General features: G+C 42.9%; 1 protein-coding gene across 1 annotated transcript in view; it reads right to left on the bottom strand.

The window, feature by feature from the left end:
* The window catches only part of LOC311113134 (disintegrin and metalloproteinase domain-containing protein 33-like), a gene marked incomplete at its 5' end in the record, with an annotated part of 235,199 nt that overhangs the window by 2,658 nt on the left and 209,555 nt on the right, over nt 1-22,986 (bottom strand). The window contains 9 exons of the mRNA XM_084156291.1: nt 603-854; nt 1,215-1,314; nt 11,445-11,589; nt 11,824-11,932; nt 12,683-12,760; nt 13,208-13,412; nt 14,330-14,438; nt 15,723-15,918; nt 16,526-16,615. Of these exons, the coding sequence (XP_084012417.1) occupies nt 603-854; nt 1,215-1,314; nt 11,445-11,589; nt 11,824-11,932; nt 12,683-12,760; nt 13,208-13,412; nt 14,330-14,438; nt 15,723-15,918; nt 16,526-16,615 (1,284 nt within the window). The remainder of the gene's footprint in view (nt 1-602; nt 855-1,214; nt 1,315-11,444; nt 11,590-11,823; nt 11,933-12,682; nt 12,761-13,207; nt 13,413-14,329; nt 14,439-15,722; nt 15,919-16,525; nt 16,616-22,986) is intronic.

The raw sequence follows: 22,986 nt of genomic DNA on the forward strand, positions 1-22,986 counted from the left end.
AAACGGTGAAACAGGCAAAAGGGGAAAGAGAGGGAGAGAAGACGTAGGCCTTAGAATGTGATCAAAGCCATAATAAAGCACTTCACCATGTCACACACTCCTAATGCACTACAAATGATATTAGGAATACAGCAGGAGGGGTATATGCAAATAGGCCCTCCACTACTGTCGACTGGATTCACCCAGTCTTATCACACAACTCAAGCAGTTTTTAATCCGGTGGTTGGCAGGCTTTGTCTGACTTCGTGGTGTGTTATTTCATTACAGTGTACCTCTCTACCTCCACTCTTAGATGCTTATCAAAAAACAACCGCAGATAAATTAATGTTGTGCAAACACAGAGCAATATTAAATTCGAAGCCAATGGCATTTTCAAAGGCTTTTACAGCTTACAGGCAGAGATGGGGGTAATTTGGAGGAAATCGATGGAAAACAATCAGATAAAAACTAAAACATGCTGTTTCATCTGTTGCTATTTCATCTATTTTCTCGGTCCAACTACATCTTTTTTAGTAAAAACAGACACAGGATGATTTTTTTAAACAAAGACATTTTCTCAATGAATGAACGAAAGGAATAATATTAAAAACTGAAAAACTTACCAGTGGTGATCGTGTTGGGTTGAGGGGCAGCGGTTTCTTTGGCGGGGTGAGTTTCTGAGGGGGGGTGGGTGATTTGGACGGGGCCCCGGGCGGCTTGCTGACAGGTAAAGGCGGGCGGACCACCTTGAAGCTCTGTAGCGTGTTATGCGGCGAGGGGGCGGGACTTAGGGGACGCACAATGTTGACTGGCTGGGTGCCGTTGGTGGTGGGGCCTGGCCTGAGAGGCAGCACCTCTTTGCTGGTGTGAGGGAGCTGTAGGGCGAGAAAAGACAATGGTTAGAGAATAATATAAAGAACATTTTAGGATTATGTCATTCAAATTGTATGAAAAGTATGTTGAAAAACGAATAAAAAAGTATTACGAAAAAGGAAGGGAAGGAGACAGTTAGCAGACAGAGAAGAGAGGGCGACATGGGAGGCAGACAGTGACAGTTGCTATCACAGAAAGTTGACACAGGCAGAGCCACAGTTGTAAATGTGGCAATTTAAAGCAAGGCTAGCTAGACTTTAGTTTAATGTATGTAGTTCTCAGAAACACAGAGACAAACATTCCCAGCATATAGAGACTCATAGGTCAACTTAGATTTAACTCCCCTCCCCTTTAACACTCACCCCCTTGTGACTGTTTCCTTTGTTCGCCAGCCCCACCACCTTCAAATGAAACGCTGGGTTGAGGCGTCCGTTCTTACCCTTCTCCATAGAGCCTTCAAGTCTGGGGAAAGAGGAGGATTAATAAAAAAATGAAGGGGTGTTCGAGGCAATCGAATAGACGGCTGTATTTCTGAAGGCTGTGCTGGCGTTTCAATCCGACGTTGATTTGAGTGTCCCCAGGTGTGGGGGATTGGGCTGGCAAACATTAGGCTGTGTGTGTGTGTGTGTGTGTGTGTGTGTGTGTGTGTGTGTATGTGCCCCAGATGGCACAGTCTGTCCCCATCAAGTATTCTCAGGGAGCTTGAGGCGAGGAGCAGGTCAAGGGCAGGTAGGAATGTTTTAATTTAATGTCTGGCAAGGAACTTCTAAAGAACCTCATAGGTTACATTTTTATGCTTTTGGCTAATCCACAACAGCAAGAATGTATGGAAGCGTACGCACACACACACGCACGCACGCACGCACACGAAAATACATCAAAACACAGATTTCTCCCTAATCAACCACACACAGTATACCGATATTGAGATGTAAACGAACCCAAACTATTGGCTACAAAAAAAAATGCAGGTCTCCGCTAAAGAGCCTTTTAATCATCTATCAAGAAGTTCCATTTTCCGTATCGTTAAATATTCATTCAGAAGACTCCTTTACACAGTTCCTCCTCACAGTTCTGGGGGATTTCAACCTCCCTACGTCTACATTTGACTAATTTCTCTCTGCCTCCTTCTTTCCACTCCTCTCCTCTTTTGACCTCACCCTCTCACCGTCCCCCCCTTACTCACAAGGCAGGCAATACGCTTGACCTCATCTTTACTAGATGCTGTTGTTCTACTAATCTCACTGCAACTACCCTCCAAGTCTCCGACCACAACTTTGTATCCTTTTCTCTCTCCCTCTCCTCCAGCACTACTCACTCTGCCCCTACACAGATGGTAATGCGCCGTCGCAACCTTCGCTCTCTCTCTCCCGCTACTCTCTCCTCTTCCATCCTATCATCTCTTCCCTCTGCTCAATCCTTCTCCCTCCAATCTCCTGATTCTGCCTCCTCAACCCTCCTCTCCTCCCTTTCTGCATCCTTTGACTCTCTATGTCCCCTATCCTCCCGGCCGGCTCGGTCCTCCCCTCCAGCTCCGTGGCTTGATGACTCATTGCGAGCTCACAGAACAGAGCTCCGGGCAGCTGAGCGGAAATGGAAGAAAACTAGACTCCCTGCGGACCTGGCATCTTTTCACTCCCTCCTCTCTACATTTTCTTCATCTGTTTCTGCTGCTAAGGCCACTTTCTACCACTCTAAATTCCAAGCATCTGCCTCTAACCCTAGGAAGCTCTTTGCCACATTCTCCTCCCTGCTGAATCCCCCCCCCTCTGTGGATGACTTCGTCAACCATTTTGAAAAGAAGGTTGACGACATCCGATCCTCGTTTGTTAAGTCAAATGACACTGCTGGTCCTGCTCACACTGCCCTACCCTATGCTTTGACTTCTTTCTCCCCTCTCTCTCCAGATAAAATCTTGCGACTTGTGACGGCAGGCCGCCCAACAACCTGCCCGCTTGACCCTATCCCCTCCTCTCTTCTCCAGACCATCTCCGGTGACCTTCTCCCTTACCTCACCTCGCTGATCAACTCATCCTTGACCTCTGGCTATGTCCCTTCTGTCTTCAAGAGAGCGAGAGTTGCACCCCTTCTCAAAAAACCAACACTCGATCTCTCTGATGTCAACAACTACAGACCAGTATCCCTTCTTTCTTTTCTCTCCAAAACTATTGAGCGTGCCGTCTTTAGCCAACTCTCTTGCTATCTCTCTCAGAATGACCTTCTTGATCCAAACCAGTCAGGTTTCAAGACTGGTCATTCAACTGAGACTGCTCTTCTCTGTGTCACGGAGGCTCTCCGCACTGCTAAAGCTAACTCTCTCTCCTCTGCTCTTGTCCTTCTAGACTTGTCTGCTGCCTTTGATACTGTGAACCATCAGATCCTCCTCTCCACCCTCTCCGAGCTGGGCATCTCCGGCGCGGCTCACTCTTGGATTGCGTCCTACCTGACCGGTCGCTCCTACCAAGTGGCGTGGCAAGAAGCTGTCTCCGCACCACGTGCTCTCACCACTGGTGTCCCCCAGGGCTCAGTTCTAGGCCCTCTCCTATTCTCTCTATACACCAAGTCACTTGGCTCTGTCATATCCTCACATGGCCTCTCCTATCATTGCTACGCTGACGACACACAACTAATCTTCTCCTTTCCCCCTTCTGATAACCAGGTGGCGAATCGCATCTCTGCATGTCTGGCAGACATATCAGTATGGATGACGGATCACCACCTCAAGCTGAACCTTGACAAGACGGAGCTGCTCTTCCTCCCGGGGAAGGACTGCCTGTTCCATGATCTCGCCATCGCGGTTGACAACTCCATTGTGTCCTCCTCCCAGAGTGCGAAGAGCCTTGGCGTGACCCTGGACAACACCCTGTCGTTCTCCGCTAACATCAAGGCGGTGACCCGATCCTGTAGGTTCATGCTCTACAACATTCGGAGAGTACGACCCTGCCTTACACAGGAAGCGGCACAGGTCCTAATCCAGGCACTTGTCATCTCCCGTCTGGATTACTGCAACTCGCTGTTGGCTGGGCTCCCTGCCTGTGCCATTAAACCCCTAAAACTCATCCAGAATGCCGCAGCCCGTCTGGTGTTCAACCTTCCCAAGTTCTCTCACGTCACCCCGCTCCTCCGCACACTCCACTGGCTTCCAGTTGAAGCTCGCATCTGCTACAAGACCATGGTGCTTGCCTACAGAGCTGTGAGGGGAACGGCACCTCTGTACCTTCAGGCTCTGATCAGTCCCTACACCCAAAAGAGGGCACTGCGTTCATCCACCTCTGGCCTGCTGGCTCCCCTACCTCTGCGGAAGCATAGTTCCCGCTCAGCCCAGTCAAAACTGTTCACTGCTCTGGCACCCCAATGGTGGAACAAGCTCCCTCACGACGCCAGGACAGCGGAGTCACTCACCACCTTCCGGAGACATTTGAAACCCCACCTCTTTAAGGAATACCTGGGATAGGATAAAGTAATCCTTCTACCCCCCCCCCCCCCCCTTACTCCACCCCCCCCCCCATTTTTTTTTTAAACAATAAAAAAGAAATATATATATATATATATATATATATATATATACAAAAATATATATATATACATTGTAAAGTGGTTATCCCACTGGCTATAAGGTGAATGCACCTATTTGTAAGTCGCTCTGGATAAGAGCGTCTGCTAAATGACGTAAATGTAAATGAAAAATGTAAATATCTCCTCTCTTTAATATAACCAGACCCCTTTTCCAGTCCAATACAACACACACACACACACACACACACACTGAACAAAAATATAAACACAACATGCAACAATTTCAACGATTTTACTGAGTTACAGTTAATATAAGGAAATCAGTCAATTTAAATAAATAAATTAGGCCCTAACCTATGGATTTCACATTAATGGGCAGGGGCGGAGCCAGGCCCAGCCAGTCAGAATGAATTTTTCCCCACAAAAGGGCTTTATTACAGACATAAATACTCCTCAGTTTCATCAGCTGTCCGGGTGTCTGGTCTCAGATGATCCCGCAGTTGAAGAAGCCGGATGTGGAAGTCCTGGGCTGGCATGGTTACAAGTGGTCTGCGGTTGTGAGGCCGGTTGTAAGGCCGGTTCCACATACTGCCAAATTCTCTTAAACAACGTTGGTAGAGAAATTAACATTCAATGCTCTGGCAACAGCTCTGGTGGACATTCCTGCAGTCAGCATGCCAATTACACGCTCCCTCAAAACTTGAGACATCTTTGTTGTGTGAAAAAATTGTTTAATCATCTTCTTGATATGCCACACCTGTCAGGTGGTTATCTTGGCAAAGGAGAAATACTCACTAACAGGCATGTAAACAGATTTGTGCACAACATTTCACAGAAATAAGCTTTTTGTGCGTATGAAACATTTCTGGGATCTTTTATTTCAGCTCATGAAACCAACACTTTACATGTTGCAAATAGGTGCAGTGAAATGTCTTGTTTGTGGTCCTCTGTAGCTCAATTGGTAGAGCATGGCGCTTGTAACGCCAGGGTAGTGGGTTCGATCCCCGGGACCACCCATACGTAAAAATGTATGCACACTTGACTGTAAGTCGCTTTGGATAAAAGCGTCTGCTAAATGGCATATTATATTATTATTATTATTATTGTTTTACAGGGTCATCCATAGTAGTACAGCGACCCTTGAGCAAATTAGGGTTAAGTGCTTTGCTCAAGGACACCGACTTTTTTCACCTTGTCGGCTCGGGTATACGAACCCCAATGCGCTATCCGCTAGGCTACCTGCCGCCCAATGATTAACCTATTTCTCTGTACATTCAGAACGTGATGAGCTTTATTTCCAGGGGCATCATGGCAGAATACCTCCCTCTCTCAGTCTGGACTTCATCCAACAGCCAGGCATTATGATGACTCTGTGTCTTTATTGCTCTTCTACTCGAAGAGGGGGAACATACTAGACTTTATGGCGGATAGTACATTTGTTTGCCTCTATAAAGGTGTTCTGATGGTGTAGAAAGTGCAGAGCGGGCAGATTGCAGTCAGAGGATGACGTGTGTAGTAGTAAATCACAGCAACAAACCCATCCAGCATCCTAGTGTTATCACTCTCTGAGTAATTAGATGATTCTGGAGTTCAATCAATTGTCGAAACAAACCCTCTTGCACAGGGTGCCATTTGCTTATGTATCTATATAGGTCTTATGAAGGCTTCATTAAGTCTTAACCTGTTTAACTCTGAGCAACTGTTTTGGTTAAGTGGTACCCACTCTGTCAATTTTGGTCAGAAAATAATAAGTGACATATCATTCGAAAATCTACAGCACTTGTCTTTTTGGAAATCAAACTCAAATCTTACTGCTGGCAATATCATAAGAATGCTCCATATGCGCTGTTGATATATGTCACCTGTTTACAATGGGAAAAGTGAATGGGAAAATAAGTTTGAAGTTTCCTCGTCTCTCTGTGTGTTATAAAAAAAAAAAAAAAGATTCATAACTTGAAAGCCACAATCGCTAGGGTCATTTTAAGATTTTAAGCCCGATATGGCGACTGGAGTATGGGCAAGTGGGTGTGTCGAAAGGAAAGTATTGGGCATGTGGAAAGGAGTGGGTGTGTGGAAAGGAATGGGTGTAGAAAGCACTCTGCTATTGGTTAGACGGTTATGATTGGGCAGTGTTTTTTTCCTTTCGTTTCTTACCATGCAACTACCATACATTGAGCTACCGTACCGCACGAGTTTGTATTTCTGTTTTGAAGCCAGAGGATGAGTCTGAGTTGTATTTCACTGTTAGTTTTACACAAATAATTGTACATTTTCAGTTATAAAACTGACGATTGTTTATTTACAAATCTGCCCAATTAGCTGATTCGCTTTTCATACACCCACTCCTTTTGACGCTCCCACTCGCCCATGCTCTGGTCGCCATATTGGGCTGCAGCTATCCATATAGCTATCCATCCTTGGCTCATTAACCTAACGGACTCATCTGGTTTCAAGTGTCCAGGACACGTCATGTGATCTTCTACTGCTATGTAGTGGACGAACTGGGAATCAGACAGGAAATCGAATTACATCAGTGGAAAGCTGGCGACATCTTTCTCCTCATTTGTATATAATTCCTGTAAAACAAAAAATTAAGGCATGGCACGTTGCACAAGCCCTGCGCCATACGAAAAACGAAACATACATTTTTGCTATTCTTTGCCTGCTCTGTAATAGTCACTTTGTTGCTGTATCAGAATCCCACATTTCTTACCTTTCTAAAAGTACTAAGGATGTGTTTGTAGGACTTATAGTTTTTGAAATTAAACAATAACAAAGTGGCTCTCTGCCCCTGTTGTTTCTGTAAAAACAGGGGCGGGGATGGAGAAATGTAACCACAAGGACTGACCATCCATGATATCAAAATTATAGTTTTAACTATGTTTTGAGACTATTTAGGTGTTTATGTACATTTACTTTGTTTAAAAACATTGGCGTAAAACAAGTTTGTATTTTGGGTTCTAATGGGGTACGACAGTTAAACTAATCTCATGAGGCATTTATAAGTTATATTCTTCAAGAATCAATGGGTACATATCTTTAATTTATACATTCAAAAATGGATGTAGCAACTGCATATTGCCCCTTTTTTTGTAGTTATTAAGGATCCCCATTGGCTGCTGCCAAGGCAGCAGCTACTCTTCCTGAGGTTCAGCAACATTAATGCAGTTATATACAATTAAAAATATTACATGACATTACATTTCATAACACTTTTCACAACACATTAAGTGTGTGCCCTCAGACCACTACTCTACTACCACATATCTACAATACAAAATCCATGTGTACATGTGTGTAGAGTGCATGTGTTAGCATATGTATGCGTGTGTCTGTGCCTGTGTGTGTGTCTCTTCACAGTCACCGCTGTTCTGTAAGGTGTATTTTTATCTGTTTTTAAAATCTGACTACTGCTCGCATCAGTTACAGTGAGGGAAAAAAGTATTTGTTCCCCTGCTGATTTTGTACGTTTGCCCACTGACAAAGAAATTATCAGTCTACAATTTTAATGGTAGGTTTATTTGAAGTCTGAGACAGAATAACAACAACAAAATCCAGAAAAACGCATGTCAGAAATGTTATAAATTGATTTGCATTTTAATGAGGGAAATAAGTATTTGACCCCCTCTCAATCAGAAAGATTTCTGCCTCCCAGGTGTCTTTTATACAGGTAACGAGCTGAGATTAGGAGCACACTCTTAAAGGGAGTGCTCCTAATCTCAGCTTGTTACCTGTATAAAAGACACCTGACCACAGATGCAATCAATCAATCAGATTCCAAACTCTCCACCATGGCCAAGACCAAAGAGCTCTCCAAGGATGTCAGGGACAAGATTGTAGACCTACACAAGGCTGGAATGGGCTACAAGACCATCGCCAAGCAGCTTGGTGAGAAGGTGACAACAATTGGTGCGATTATTCGCAAATGGAAGAAACACAAAAGAACTGTCAAGCTCCCTCTGCCTGGGACTCCATGCAAGATCTCACCTCGTGGAGTTGCAATGATCATGAGAACGGTGAGGAATCAGGCCAGAACTACACGGGAGGATCTTGTCAATGATCTCAAGGCAGCTGGTACCATAGTCACCAAGAAAACAATTGCTAACACACTACGCCGTGAAGGACTGAAATCCTGCAGCACCCGCAAGGTCCCCCTGCACAAGAAAGCACATTTACAGGCCCGTCTGAAGTTTGCCAATGAACATCTGAATGATTCAGAGGAGAACTGGGTGAAAGTGTTGTGGTCAGATAAGACCAAAATCGAGCTCTTTGGCATCAACTCAACTCGCCGTGTTTGGAGGAGGAGTCTTTCTGGATTTTTGTTGTTGTTATTCTGTCTCTCACTGTTCAAATAAACCTACCATTAAAATTATAGACTGATCATTTCTTTGTCAGTGGGCAAACGTACAAAATCAGCAGGGGATCAAATAGTTTTTTCCCTCACTGTATCTGATGCGAAATAGAGTTCCATGTAGCTATGGCTCTATGTAGTACTGTGCGCCTCCCATAGTCTATTCTGGACTTGGGGATTGTGAGGAGACCTCTGGTAGCATGTTATGTGAGGTATGCATCGGTGCATTCAAAATGTCAATACTTCTTACAAAAACAAGTAGTGATGAAGTTAATCTCTCCTCTACTTTGAGCCATGAGAGATTGACATGCATATTATTAATGTTAGCTCTGTGTATATTTAAGGGCCAGCCGTGCTGCCCTGTTCTGAGTCAATTGTAATTTTCCTAAGTCCCGCTTTGTGGCACCTGACCACATGACTGGACAGTAGTCCAGGTGCGACAAAACTGTGGCCTGTAGGACATGTCTTGTTGATAGTGTTGTTAAGAAGGCAGAGCAGCGCTTTATTATGGACAGACTTCTCCCCATTTTAGCTACAGTTGCATCAACATGTTTTGACCAAGACAGTTTACAATCCAGGGTTACTCCAAGCAGTTTAGTCACCTTAACTTGCTTAATTCCCACATTATTCATTACAAGATTTAGTTGAGGTTTAGGGTTTAGTGAATGATTTGTCCCAAATACAATGCTTTTAGTTTTTGAAATATTTAGGAATAACTTATTTCTTGCCACCAATTCTGTAACTGACTGCAGCTCTTTTTTAAGTGTTGCTGTGATTTTCACTCGCTGTAGTAGCTGACGTGTATAGTGTTTAGTCATCAGCATACACAGACACACTGGTTTACTCAAAGCCACTAGCAGGTCATTAGTAAAGATTGAAAAAAGTAAGGAGCCTAGACAGCTGCCCTGGGAAAGGCCTGATTCTACCTGGATTATGTTGATGAGGCTTCCATTCAAGAACGCCCTCTGTGTTCTGTTAGACAGCTAACTCTTTATCCACAATATAGCATGGGGGTGTTTTTCCATCAGCAGACTATGATCGATAATGTCAAAAGCCACACTGAAGTCTAACAAAACAGCTCCCACAATCTTTTTTTCATACACTTCTCTCAGCCAATCATCAGTCATTTGTGTGTGCATGTTGAATGCCCTTCCCTATCAACGTGCTGAAAGTCTGTTGTCAATTTGTTTACTGTAAAATGTATCTGGTCATACACCATTTTTACAAACATTTACAAAGGGGGTTTTACTATTCTTGGATAGCAGAATGACTTTTGCTTCCCTCCAGGCCTGAGGGCACACACTTTCTTGTAGGCTTAGATTGAAGATATGGCAAAAAGGAGTGGCAATATCGTACACTATTATACTCAGTCATTTTCCATCCAAGTTGTCAGACTCAGGTGGCTTTTCATTGTTGATAGACCATTTTTTCACCTCTTCCACACTCACTTTACGAAATTCAAAATTACAATGCTTGTCTTTCATAATTTGGTCAGTTATACTTGGATGTGTAGGGTCGGCTTTTGTTGCTGGCATGTCATGCTTAAGTTTGCTGATCTTGCCAATGAAAAAACATTAAAGTTCTTGGCAATATCAATGGGTTTTGTGATGAATGAGCCATCTGATTCAATGAATGATGGAGCTGAGTTTACCTTTTTGCCCAAAATTTAAACAGCTTTTTACTATCATTTTTTATATAATTCATCTTTGTTTCATAGTATAGTTTCTTCTTTTTTTTATTCAGTTTAGTCACATGATTTCTCAATTTGCAGTACGTTTGCCAATCAGTTGTGCAGCCAGACTTATTTGCCATTCCTTTTGCCTCATCCCTCTCAACCATAAAATGTTTCAATTCCTCATCAATCCATGGGGATTTAACCGTTTTTACAGTCATTTTCTTAATGGGTGCATGCTTATTAGTAACTGAAATAAGCAATTTCATAAATGTGTCAAGTGCAGAGTTTGGTTGCTCTTCATTACACACCACAGACCAGCAAATATTCTTTACATCATCAACATAGGAATCACTACAAAACTTATTGTATGACCTTTTATACACTGTATTAGGCCCAGCCTTTGGAACTTTGGTTTTCCTAGATATGGCTACTATATTGTGATCACTACACCTGATGGATTTGGATACTATTTTAAAGCAGATTTCTGCAGCACTAGTAAAGATCTGATCAATATATGTGGATGATTTTATTCCTGTGCTGTTTGTAAATACCCTGGTAGGTTGACTGATAACCTGAACCAGGTTGCGGGCACTGGTTACAGTTCGAATCTTTTTCTTGAATGGGCAGCTTGATGAAAGTCAGTCAATATTCCCACGGGGGGCCAGTAGGAAAATGTATGCACTCACTAATTGGAAGTCACTCTCGATAAGAGCGTCTGCTAAATTACTAAAATGTCAAAAATATTTAGGTCACCCAGAAAATATACCTCTCTGTTGATATCACATACATTATCAAGCATTTCACACATATTATCCAGATACTGACTGTTAGCACTTGGTGGTCTATAGCACCTTCCCACAAGAATGGGCTTTAGATGAGGCAGATGAACCTCTAGCCATATTACTTCAACAGTATTTAACATGAGATCCTCTCTAAGCTTTAAAGTGTGACCAAACCAGCTAGCCTACATACTCAATTTTCTCCAACACACTAACCTTTATGAAGGCTTAATTAAGCCTTATAGAGGAGCGGCTAGTGGCAGCTAGATACCTGTTAGCCTTGTTGTTCTTCTCTCTCTGGGACAGCCACTTGTGGTAGTAGGAGCTCTTGATCTTGTAGCAGTAGAATGCGATGAGGATCCCAGGTAGTAGCACCAGGAAGGCAAAGAGAAGGCCTACCACCAACCCCAGCTGACCTTGAGCACAAAGAGATAATACCATTTTTTACACTTTTATAGAAACCTGTACAACCAGCCTTAGATGTAGTGGGCAGAAGGCTTAAACTGGACCAGAAACACAAAGGCTGTGCTAATCTTACACTCTTAGCACTTTACTGTAAATCAGAGGGTATGAGAAGGTTGATAGGGAGGGATTGTGTGTGTGTGTGCGTGCATGTGCGCATGTTTGTGTGTGTATGAAGGTCAACTCACTGTCGTACTGGACAGGCCCACTGTCCACGCTGCCCCCCAGGCCAGGCTTCTCACAGAAGGGAGGCGCCCACCCTCGGTTACAGTGACAGTTGCCATTGCTGTTGCACACCTGTGGATAACATGCGCGAACACACACAGTGTGGCAAACGCACACAAACACACACAAACAGTGTGTTACCGTAAATGATCTTCCTCCTTGACTGTCATGATGATCTTACGTGTCTGGAGAAGGGCCAAGTGAATTTAGCATGCTAATTGTTTGTTTACTAGCAAACAGGAGGTGATGAACAAACTCCATGACTTTGAATGAAAGGGTTATAGTCTTTGTGCCAATTCAGCTTGTTTGATATTCATATCAAAACCCTTTCTGGAGATTAACATTTTCCACTTGATTACTATCATTTCCTGCTGCTAAATGATGTAGAAAAAGATGGCCGACCTGGAGGGCCCGTTTTAAGAAAGAAATGTTGGGGGTGTGAAATTACGTCTGTCTGTGTCTCTGATGCCAAAAAGCTCAGTGCCACCAGACGCTGATGGTGATATGCGTGAGTCGTGCGTGAGTTCAACAAAGTTAGCAGGGAGTTTTGGGAAGTGACATTGATAACCTTCTTTCAAATCTGTATAGGCCTATTCTGTAGATACCTATAGGGACAGGTGCATAAACGTGGTACTTAACCGATAAATAGTTTATGGCTTCAGGGGATGTGTTGCTGCCATCCATTTCTCCTGTTTCACAAGAGTTACAGTGACAGCGATCTGCCTTCGCTCCAAGGACAGTGTGTAACATAAGATTACAGAGATGGGGGGAAGTGTGTTTGTGTGTATGTTTGCATGTGTGTGTGTGAGGCCTAGTGCTTACCCCATGGCCCTGACAGTGAGCGATGCAGCTCTCGAGCTCGGTGAAAGAGGCATTTTGGCACCGGCGGTCCCTGCACACCTGCAGTAACACAAACATGTTTAGATTTCACACTGATTAGGTACAAGGTGTGGGTGTTAGTGAATGTGTGTGTGGGTGGGCGCAGGGTCGTGTTGCAGTGATTTGGCTTGGCGTGGTAACTTAGAGCAGGGTTTCCCAATCTCGGTCCTGGGCCGAGAAAAATAGTAACACGTGTGTCTACATATTTAATATATGTACATATTTAAGATTATTATATAGCATGAATATTTAAGATTACTATACAGCATGAATCACAATTGAGTTAAGCTGACAGGTTTTGGATGAGGTAGAGAAATTCATTACATCACTAGTAGACACCAAATCAATACTACATTAAATACTAAAAGACCAACATAGAAAAATATAATATAGACTTACAGTCTATGTCCAAAGATAAAAGAAGATACACATAAAAGATACACATATTATACTGCAACCACTACTAGCCTTCCCCTCTCCACACTTGGTGCCTGTCATGACGAGGCCTGGGTCGGGGAGGTCCCCCTGTCCATCCTGGGTGGTGTAGACGTACGTCCCCCGGCACTTCACCTCCATGCCATCCCTACGGATGGTGGTGTCAATGGACACTGCATTGGTGCCCTTAGGCTTCTTGGCCGCACTGTGGCACTGGATCTTCCCACATTTTGCATCGCTGGAGATGGATGCATAATGCACATGAATGAATGGCAGACACGTGAGCGACAGATACACACAGCCAGACACACACAATGACAGACATACAGACAGGCACGCATGCACGCACAGACATGCACGCACACATCAAAACATCCACCGGAAACAAAGACAAGAGGCAGATTACATTACAATGAATGGCTTTGAATGTAAATGACTCAAGCCTAGTAGCTATCTAAACATCTTAATTGCACCTGGAAGAGGGCCTAGTGTATCCTTAGATCTCCTCTACTGACGGCCGCCCCCCAAAAAATGTAACGTCTCCACGTCGCTTATTGGATTCTCTCTAACGCAGTTGGGCAGTGGTGTATCATTCGTACACAAGACTAATTTGCATAGCTAATTTGGATTAATTAATTAGCTCTGGCGAGACGCCATGGAAACGCTCTCTAAGACGCACAACAGCGCTTTACAGTACACAGAGGGCCGTGGCGTGGACGAGGATGGTGCTTGGCAGCAGGAGCACGCTTTAGAAAAGGAATGGTGGGCAGCTAGGAAAAACACTGGATGTCAGACTGTGTGTAGTAGCGTGTTATGGTCAAGACCAGGAATTTTTCATGTTCTTGTGATCTGACAAGGAAAACCTCTGGGCCCTTATAAGTTATACAGCAGATCATGGATGGTCCTGGATAGCTACAGTGTGTGCAGGCTTTTGTTCTAGCCAACACTAACACACCTAATTCAACTCATCACGGCCCTCCAGGACTAGGTTTGGCCCACAGAATTATAGTTTGGCCACCCCTGGTCCATGCTATAGTGTCTTAACCCTTTATAACTATGAAAAGGCAATGTAGTTAGATAGATTAGATTGTAATTGGATTAGAAACTGCTATGTCGCGTTACGAAGCTTTATACCAGGGCATTGTTCCCACACACCTCTTCTCGCACTTCATGTAGTTTCCCTGTCCGTCCTTCCCACAGTTTCCAAATGCGTTCCCTGCTGCGTTGACGTCTTGAAAGCAGGCGTCGTGCGCTGGCCGGGCACCTGGGACATTAAAATCCATAATGTAAATAATAGTTAATATAACCACTCACTCATAAGAAAAGCCATAAAGCCCCTTACAGTGAGCTATATTCACTTCCAAAGAGCAACAATATGAGCTACTTGAGACAACACAATTTACACTGTTCAAGTAGGAATTCACAGTCTGTTTTGAGTGAAAACCAAGGGCAGTCATTTAAAGGATGCTTTGTTAATAGGAAAAAAGCCCCTAACAACAACAACAACAAAAACATCAAGTAACATCTACAGAAGGTCAACATGAATGTTATTCCTACACAAAAGGCAATGTTTGCTACTGAATGCACAGGAGGAATTTAAAAAGGATAAAGAAAAAAAAGTTATGTTAACTTTGTTATGTCCAAAAGAATATTCTGACAGAAGGGACACAACTTTTTCAAAACAATTACATTTACATTTTAGTCATTTAGCAGACACTTATCCAGAGCGACTTACAGTGAGTGAGTGCATACATTTTCATACATGTCCCCCGTGGGAATCGAACCCACATTGAACACATCATCATCACACTTTTAGATTTTTACTGAAAGTGCTCTATTTTGAAAACTTCACTGCTGACATGCACACTTTTTGGGGACCATATTGACAGTGGACTAATGAAAAAAATACTAAAATATGCTTTAATAAAGCTTCGAACTGCAATGGCTGGCTAAGGCTGTAATACATCTAAAGTGTTACCCAACTGCTTATGCTAATGTAGTTTAAAGGTGTAGATCCTTATCGTGATCTGTGGTATCTATGTAAATAGAAAGGCTATACTCATCACTACCTATTCAAATAGGGGGAGAGAAAGGTGGAGAGTCTTATCATCAAATACGCAAATAGAGTTTGAAGTTGTATTTCGTAATGACTAGCTAGAGTTTCTAAATGCTAAAGCGATTTGAGAGATGCTAACTGAGATAGTGAGGTAACTACCGTACGTGACAAAAGCTCTCTACAAATACTCTCTAGGTCTGTGTGTACAGGAGTAGAGGATGGGTGTGTGGTAATGCAGTGTGTGTGTAGGCTACAGGCTAAGAGAATAGTAAGTACTGCAGTACTATTTTTCAGGAGCTGAATAGCCAATTTCATGATCAAAGTAATTTATCAAGAAATTGTTAATTCGAGTACCAACTGTTGATGAGGCAATAATGAGGCTTCTCGTTAGGTGTTTCCACTGTCTAAGTTCAGACACATCGGACTAGAGCATAAGAGGTTATATACCAGTACGTACAGTATACATGGTAATATAGAGGCGTCCATCCCTACCGTAGCCCCACAGCTGCAGACACTGTTGTTCGTGGGTCAGACACATGCCACTGTAGCAGTAGGCATGACCGTACAGGCAGGAGGATCCATCCAGCAGGTAAACGTTGGCTGGGCAGTATGGAGAGCCTCCAGTGCAGTACTCAGGCAGGTCGCATGCCCCCGCAGGACCACGACACATGGTACCTGCCTGCTTCAGCTGGGGGAGAGGAGGGAAAAACCAAGGAGAAGAGGGGGGATTCAGTATGATGTAGGCCTACTTGTTTAAAAGACCATTCAGTACATGATTAACTACAGAACGGATTAAATCAATAATTCAAACACACAATCAAATACAGATGTAGGATCGTAATTTGATCACCCTGTTGCAGGAGAAATCTCCTTCAATGCAGGACATTTCAAACGTATAGTGCATTTGAGGTGTGAAAAGGCTTCTGAAGTTTGTAATTTCCACTTTGAAATTTCAGACTTGATTTTCCCTTACGAAAAATGTATCAACCCCTACAAAAATTCCATTAATTATAATCTACATAATAATTCACATTTGCAAACTGGCTCAAAATAAGATCCTACATTTGTAGGCAGATGGGTTATGATCATGCTAGGGAGATATGAAGCTTATCTCTCACAGACTTCTAAGAAGTTGTTATCCCCTTTCTATGAAACAAAACAAGAAAGTTGAAACATGTGAGAGGATACAGTATTATAGACCAAAGAGGAAAAGTAGAGGCTGTTGTTATTTTAAGTGCTTTAAGTGAGATGAGGACATCCGTCCATGCCTGTTTGTGTGTATGTGTGTGTCATACCTTACAGCCCTCGCAGCAGACCCCGTGGGCGCACTGAGCCTCCTCCTTCAATGTGCAGTTGTTGGCGTTGCAGCAGTCATTAGTGCATTCCTGTAGAAAACACACACACACACACTGTCAGTTACCAAATTTAGCCAAATCAATGCAGCACGACCCTGTGCCCACACACACTCACACACCCCTCTCCTCTCTGAATCACTCCACTTTTCCAACAGCAGAGGTTGGAGTGGGATGACAGCACTGATCGACATGTCAACGTTTTGAGAGGGGAAGTGGAAAAAGATATCCCACCACACCACAGAGAACGCTGTCATACAGAGATGAAAATGACATCTCTCCCCGTTGCCATGGCGTTCTCACCACTGTCGAGCCACAGATACTCTAAACTCGACGAGGGAGTTGAAGGATGAGAAATGGCAATTATACCAGAGGATCAGGGTGAGACTATACTGATGGAAATAAACACTACATCAATCTCTCAGACTGATTCCTATGGTGTTTAGAGTAAATGTTCGCAATATTTTAGTCATTTAGCAGATGCTCTTATCCAGAGCGACTTACAGTTAGTGCATACATTTTTAAAAATGTCATACTGGCCCCCCGTGGGAAACGAACCCACAACCCTGGCGTTGCAAGCGCCATGCTCTACCAACTGAGCTACACGGGACCATGTGGTTAGGCATGACTTCCAGTACCAGACAGTTTTCGTAGCCTACTTTCCTTAGCAAAAAGCTAAAAGTTCCTTGGAAGTGCTGAGAAAGGAGAGTTGGGATATGATTGACAAGTCTGGAAATAAAACCGTGCTTTTACAGTAAGCATATGTCTGTGTGTGTCGTAATGTCAATTCTTCTTAAGTGGCGGGATACTAAGAGACAATATAAAGGCAGCATTCTGTTGCTTGTCCCTTGTCTCTGTTGCTGTGCCGAAACAGGTGGCTTCTTGTCAGACGCCTGTGGTATTTGCTGCCACCACCGACTTACTGTCAGCTGTGCTTTGAGAGAGAGTCAAAACAGCCTCCACATCATTAGCATTTCTGTCAGCTGGCAATTAGCTTCTCCCCGTTTTCAATTTGCGCACCCTCGCAAATTGAGCTAAAAATGATTTACTTAACCATAATTCTATAAAACGAAAAACACCAAGTCCCAAAAGCAAAGCCTCTCGAAAACTTTTGAGTGACTAAAAATATGTTACCCACTCCAAAGATTATGCAAGATTGACAAGTACAATATCATACATAAGCAATATATGTTAAGTGATACTAGGCTAATCTGAGTTGACGGATGCTAACGGCTAAAAGCGACAGGCTTTTTCCAGCAAATAGCGGATGTCCTAAGGACATCAGGTGACGTTCCCATTAGGTCCCATTAAGGGTTTTGGTGAGACGGTATCACACTGACGTTCTGAGAACGTTCTAGGAACATTAAAACATGACGTTAACCTCTGGACCATAAGAGGACAGTCGGTACAGGTCCCCGTGTGGTCGCAGTATAACATTATAATAAGGTATTTTGATGTCCATTCCGAAAATGTTCCTATTCGATTCTGATAGGACGCTATCCATGGGACATTCAATGACCACAAGAGGACGTTTCATGATGGTCAAGGGGACGTCGCATTATGGTCCCAAGGGAATGTTATCTGGGGGACTTTTGTCTAGTTCCCTATAAATTACCAGGACGTCACCGAGGACCATGTCAGGACCTTTTTAGGACGTTCTCAGGACTTTAATTTCACCAGTCTTCAGGATGTCGTGTAGCGGTCCCAAGGGAATGCTCTTTTAGGTTGATATAATTGATGAAGTGGGATAGGGGTTTTGATATAAGTGGGATGAAGTCCAGCTTACATAATGCACAAAACCTTATATTGGAAATAATAACTTTCCCAGTCCTCACTTTTCAATATCAACCTTGCTGGGATTAGAAGTCACAACCTTTGTATTGGGAATGCACTCATCTTTCTGCAGTGCCACAAGGTTGGTAGAAATCTCAGAAGTTCCCCACATATTTGTTACAGACAAAATATATTGCCATCAGTATTGCTATTTCTGTGTTATCAGTTAATCAGAATATTCCCCCACCATTGATTTGTTTTCCTTCTTTGAGCAATAAGTCTCTCTGCCTTCTCCATGTCCTCTAACAGACACCATGCACCTGTGTCAGCCCTTACCTCACCCAGTGCATCCAGAATAGGTAACCTGCATTAACAGTATATGAATGAACATGCACAATGTAATCCTGTATGTCAAAGATGTTAAAGTAACTTGTATGTTAAAAAGATTGTGTGTATGTCCCCAACCTTGCCAACAGACAAAGAGCACAGAATGGATCAATGGTTCACCAATCAGGGCCATATTGAGCTCAGCAACACAAACAAATGGTGATGTGTAATGAAATGAGGGTGAGCGTGCCCATGTAGGTCGGTGTGTGTGTGTGTGTGTGTGTGTGTATATATATATATATATATATATATATATATATATATATATATGCAGTGGATATAAAAAGTCTACACACCCCCTGTTAAAATGCCAGGTTTTTGTGATGTAACAGAATGAGACAAAGATAAATTATGTCAGAACTTTTTCCACTGTTAATGTGACATATAATGTGAACAATTCAATTGAAAAACAAACTGAAATCTTCGAGGGGGAAAAAGGAAAAAGAAAAACCTTCCAATAACCTGGTTGCATCAGTGTACACACTCTCTTATAACTGATGTGGCTGTGTTCAGAATTAACCAATCACATTCAAACTCATGTTAAATAGAAGTCATTGCACACCTGCCATCATTTAAAGTGACTCTGATTAATCACAAATGAAGTTCAGCTGTTCTAGTAGGATTTTCCTGACATTTTCTTAGTTGCATCTCAGAGCAAAAGCCATGGTCCGCAGAGAGCTTCCAAAGTATCAGAGGGATCTCATTGTTGAAAGATATCAGTCAGGAGAAGGGTACAAAATAATTTCCAAAGCATTACATATACCATGGAACACAGTGAAGACAGTCATCATCAAGTGGAGAAAATATGGCACAACAGAGACATTACCAAGAACTGGACGTACCTCCAAAATTTATGAAAAGACGAGAAGAAAACTGATCAGGGAGGCTTCCAAGAGGCCTACAGCAACATTAAAGGAACTGCAGGAATTTCTGGCAAGTACTGGCTGTGTGCTACAAGTGACAGAAATCTCCTGTATTCTTCATTTGAATGGGGTAGGGTGGCAAGACGGAAGCCTTTTCTTACAAAGAAAAACATCCAAGCCCGGCTGAAGTTTGCAAAAACAAACATCAAGTCCCCCAATAGCACGTGGGAAAATGTGTTACGGTCTACGTTTAGATGAACGTTTTGGAACGGCCCAGCCAGAGCCCAGACCTGAATCCAATTGAACATCTCTGGGGTGATCTGAAGAGGGCTGTGCACAGGAGATGTCCTCGCAATCTGACAGATTTGGAGCGCTTTTGCAAAAAAGAGTGGGCAAATATTGCCACGTCAAGATGTGCCATGCTAATAGACTCCTACCCAAAAAGACTGAGTGCTGGCCCTGTGTAGCTCAGTTGGTAGAGCATGGCGCTTGCAATACCAAGGTTGTGGGTTCGTTTCCCACGGGGGGCCAGGGGGGCTAGTATGAAAATGTATGCACTCACTAACTGTAAGTCGCTCTGGATAAGAGCGTCTGCTAAATGACTAAAATGTAAATGTAAATGCTGTAATAAAATCAAAAGATGCTTCAACAAAGTCTTAGTTTAAGGGTGTGCACACTTATGCAACCAGGTTATTGTGAGTTTTTAATTTTTAATTTTTCCTCCTCAAAGATTTCAGTTTGTTTTTCAATTGAATTGTTCACGTTATAGGTCACATTAAAGGTGGAAAAAGTTCTGACATGATTTATCTTTGTCTCTTTCTTTTACATCACAAAAACCTGGCATTTTAACAGGGTTGTGTATACTTTATATCCACTGTATATATATATATATATATATATATGTGTGTTTGTATAAATATACAGTTGAAGTCAGAAGTTTACATACACCTTAGCCAAATACATTTAAACTCTGTTTTTCACAATTCCTGACCTTTAATCCTAGTACAAATTCCCTGTCTTAAGTCAGTTAGGATCACCACTTTATTTTAATAATGTGAAATGTCAGAATAATAGTAGAGAGAATTATTTATTTTAGCTTTTATTTCTTTCATCACATTCCTAGTGGGTCAGAAGTTTACATACACTCAATTAGTATTTGGTAGCATTGCCTTTAAATTGTTTAACTTCGATCAAATGTTTCGGGTAGCCTTCCAGAAGCTTCCCACAATAAGTTGGGTGAATTTTGGCCCATTCCTCCTGACAGAGCTCGTGTAACTGAGTCAGGTTTGTAGGCATCCTTGCTCGCACACACTTTTTCTGTTCTGCCCACAAATGTTCTATAGGATTGAGGTCAGGGCTTTGTGATGGCCACTCCAATACCTTGACTTTGTTGTCCTTAAGCCATTTTGCCACAACTTTGGAAGTATGCTTGGGGTCATTGTCCATATGGAAGACCCATTTGCGACCAAGCTTTAACTTCCAGACTGATGTCTTGAGATGTTGCTTCAATATATCCACATCATTTTCCTTCCTCATGATGCCATCTATTTTGTGAAGTGCACCAGTCCCTCCTGCAGCAAAGCACCCCCACAGCATGATGCTGCCACCCCCGTGCTTCACGTTTGGGATGGTGTTCTTCGGCTTACAAGCAGCCCCCTTTTTCCTCCAAACATAACGATGGTCATTGTGGCCAAACAGTTCTATTTTTGTTTCATCAGACCAGATGACATTTCTCCAAAAAGTACAATATTTTTCCCCATGTTCAGTTGCAAACTGTAGTCTGGCTTTTTTATGGCGGTTTTGGAGCAGTGGCTTCTTCCTTGCTAAGCAGCCTTTCAGGTTATGTCGATATAGGACTAGTTTTACTGTGGATATACAGTGGGGGAAAAAGTATTTAGTCAGCCACCAATTGTGCAAGTTCTCCCACTTAAAAAGATGAGAGAGGCCTGTAATTTTCATCATAGGTACACGTCAACTATGACAGACAAAATGAGAAAAAAAATCCAGATAATCACATTGTAGGATTTGTAATGAATTTATTTGCAAATTATGGTGGAAAATAAGTATTTGGTCAATAACAAAAGTTTCTCAATACTTTGTTATATACCCTTTGTTGGCAATGACACAGGTCAAACGTTTTCTGTAAGTCTTCAGAAGGTTTTCACACACTGTTGCTGATATTTTGGCCCATTCCTCCATGCAGATCTCCTCTAGAGCAGTGATGTTTTGGGGCTGTCGCTGGGCAACACAGACTTTCAACTCCCTCCAAAGATTTTCTATGGGGTTGAGATCTGGAGACTGGCTAGGCCACTCCAGGACCTTGAAATGCTTCTTACGAAGCCACTCCTTCGTTGCCCGGGCGGTGTGTTTGGGATCATTGTCATGCTGAAAGACCCAGCCACGTTTCATCTTCAATGCCCTTGCTGATGGAAGGAGGTTTTCACTCAAAATCTCACGATACTTGGCCCCATTCATTCTTTCCTTTACACGGATCAGTCGTCCTGGTCCCTTTGCAGAAAAACAGCCCCAAAGCATGATGTTTCCACCCCCATGCTTCACAGTAGGTATGGTGTTCTTTGGATGCAACTCAGCATTCTTTGTCCTCCAAACACGACGAGTTGAGTTTTAACCAAAAAGTTATATTTTAGTTTCATCTGACCATATGACATTCTCCCAATCCTCTTCTGGATCATCCAAATGCACTCTAGCAAACTTCAGACGGGCCTGGACATGTACTGGCTTAAGCAGGGGGACACGTCTGGCACTGCAGGATTTGAGTCCCTGGCGGCGTAGTGTGTTACTGATGGTAGGCTTTGTTACTTTGGTCCCAGCTCTCTGCAGGTCATTCACTAGGTCCCCCCGTGTGGTTCTGGGATTTTTGCTCACCGTTCTTGTGATCATTTTGACCCCACGGGGTGAGATCTTGCGTGGAGCCCCAGATCGAGGGAGATTATCAGTGGTCTTGTATGTCTTCCATTTCCTAATAATTGCTCCCACAGTTGATTTCTTCAAACCAAGCTGCTTACCTATTGCAGATTCAGTCTTCCCAGCCTGGTGCAGGTCTACAATTTTGTTTCTGGTGTCCTTTGACAGTTTGGAGTGTGACTGTTTGAGGTTGTGGACAGGTGTCTTTTATACTGATAACAAGTTCAAACAGGTGCCATTAATACAGGTAATGAGTGGAGGACAGAGGAGCCTCTTAAAGAAGAAGTTACAGGTCTGTGAGAGCCAGAAATCTTGCTTGTTTGTAGGTGACCAAATACTTATTTTCCACCATAATTTGCAAATAAATTCATTACAAATCCTACAATGTGATTTTCTGGAGAAAAAAAATCTCAATTTGTCTGTCATAGTTGACGTGTACCTATGATGAAAATTAAA

This window comes from Coregonus lavaretus (assembly GCF_964263955.1).
Source record: "Coregonus lavaretus genome assembly, chromosome: 39".
In the NCBI taxonomy this organism is placed as follows: domain Eukaryota; kingdom Metazoa; phylum Chordata; class Actinopteri; order Salmoniformes; family Salmonidae; genus Coregonus; species Coregonus lavaretus.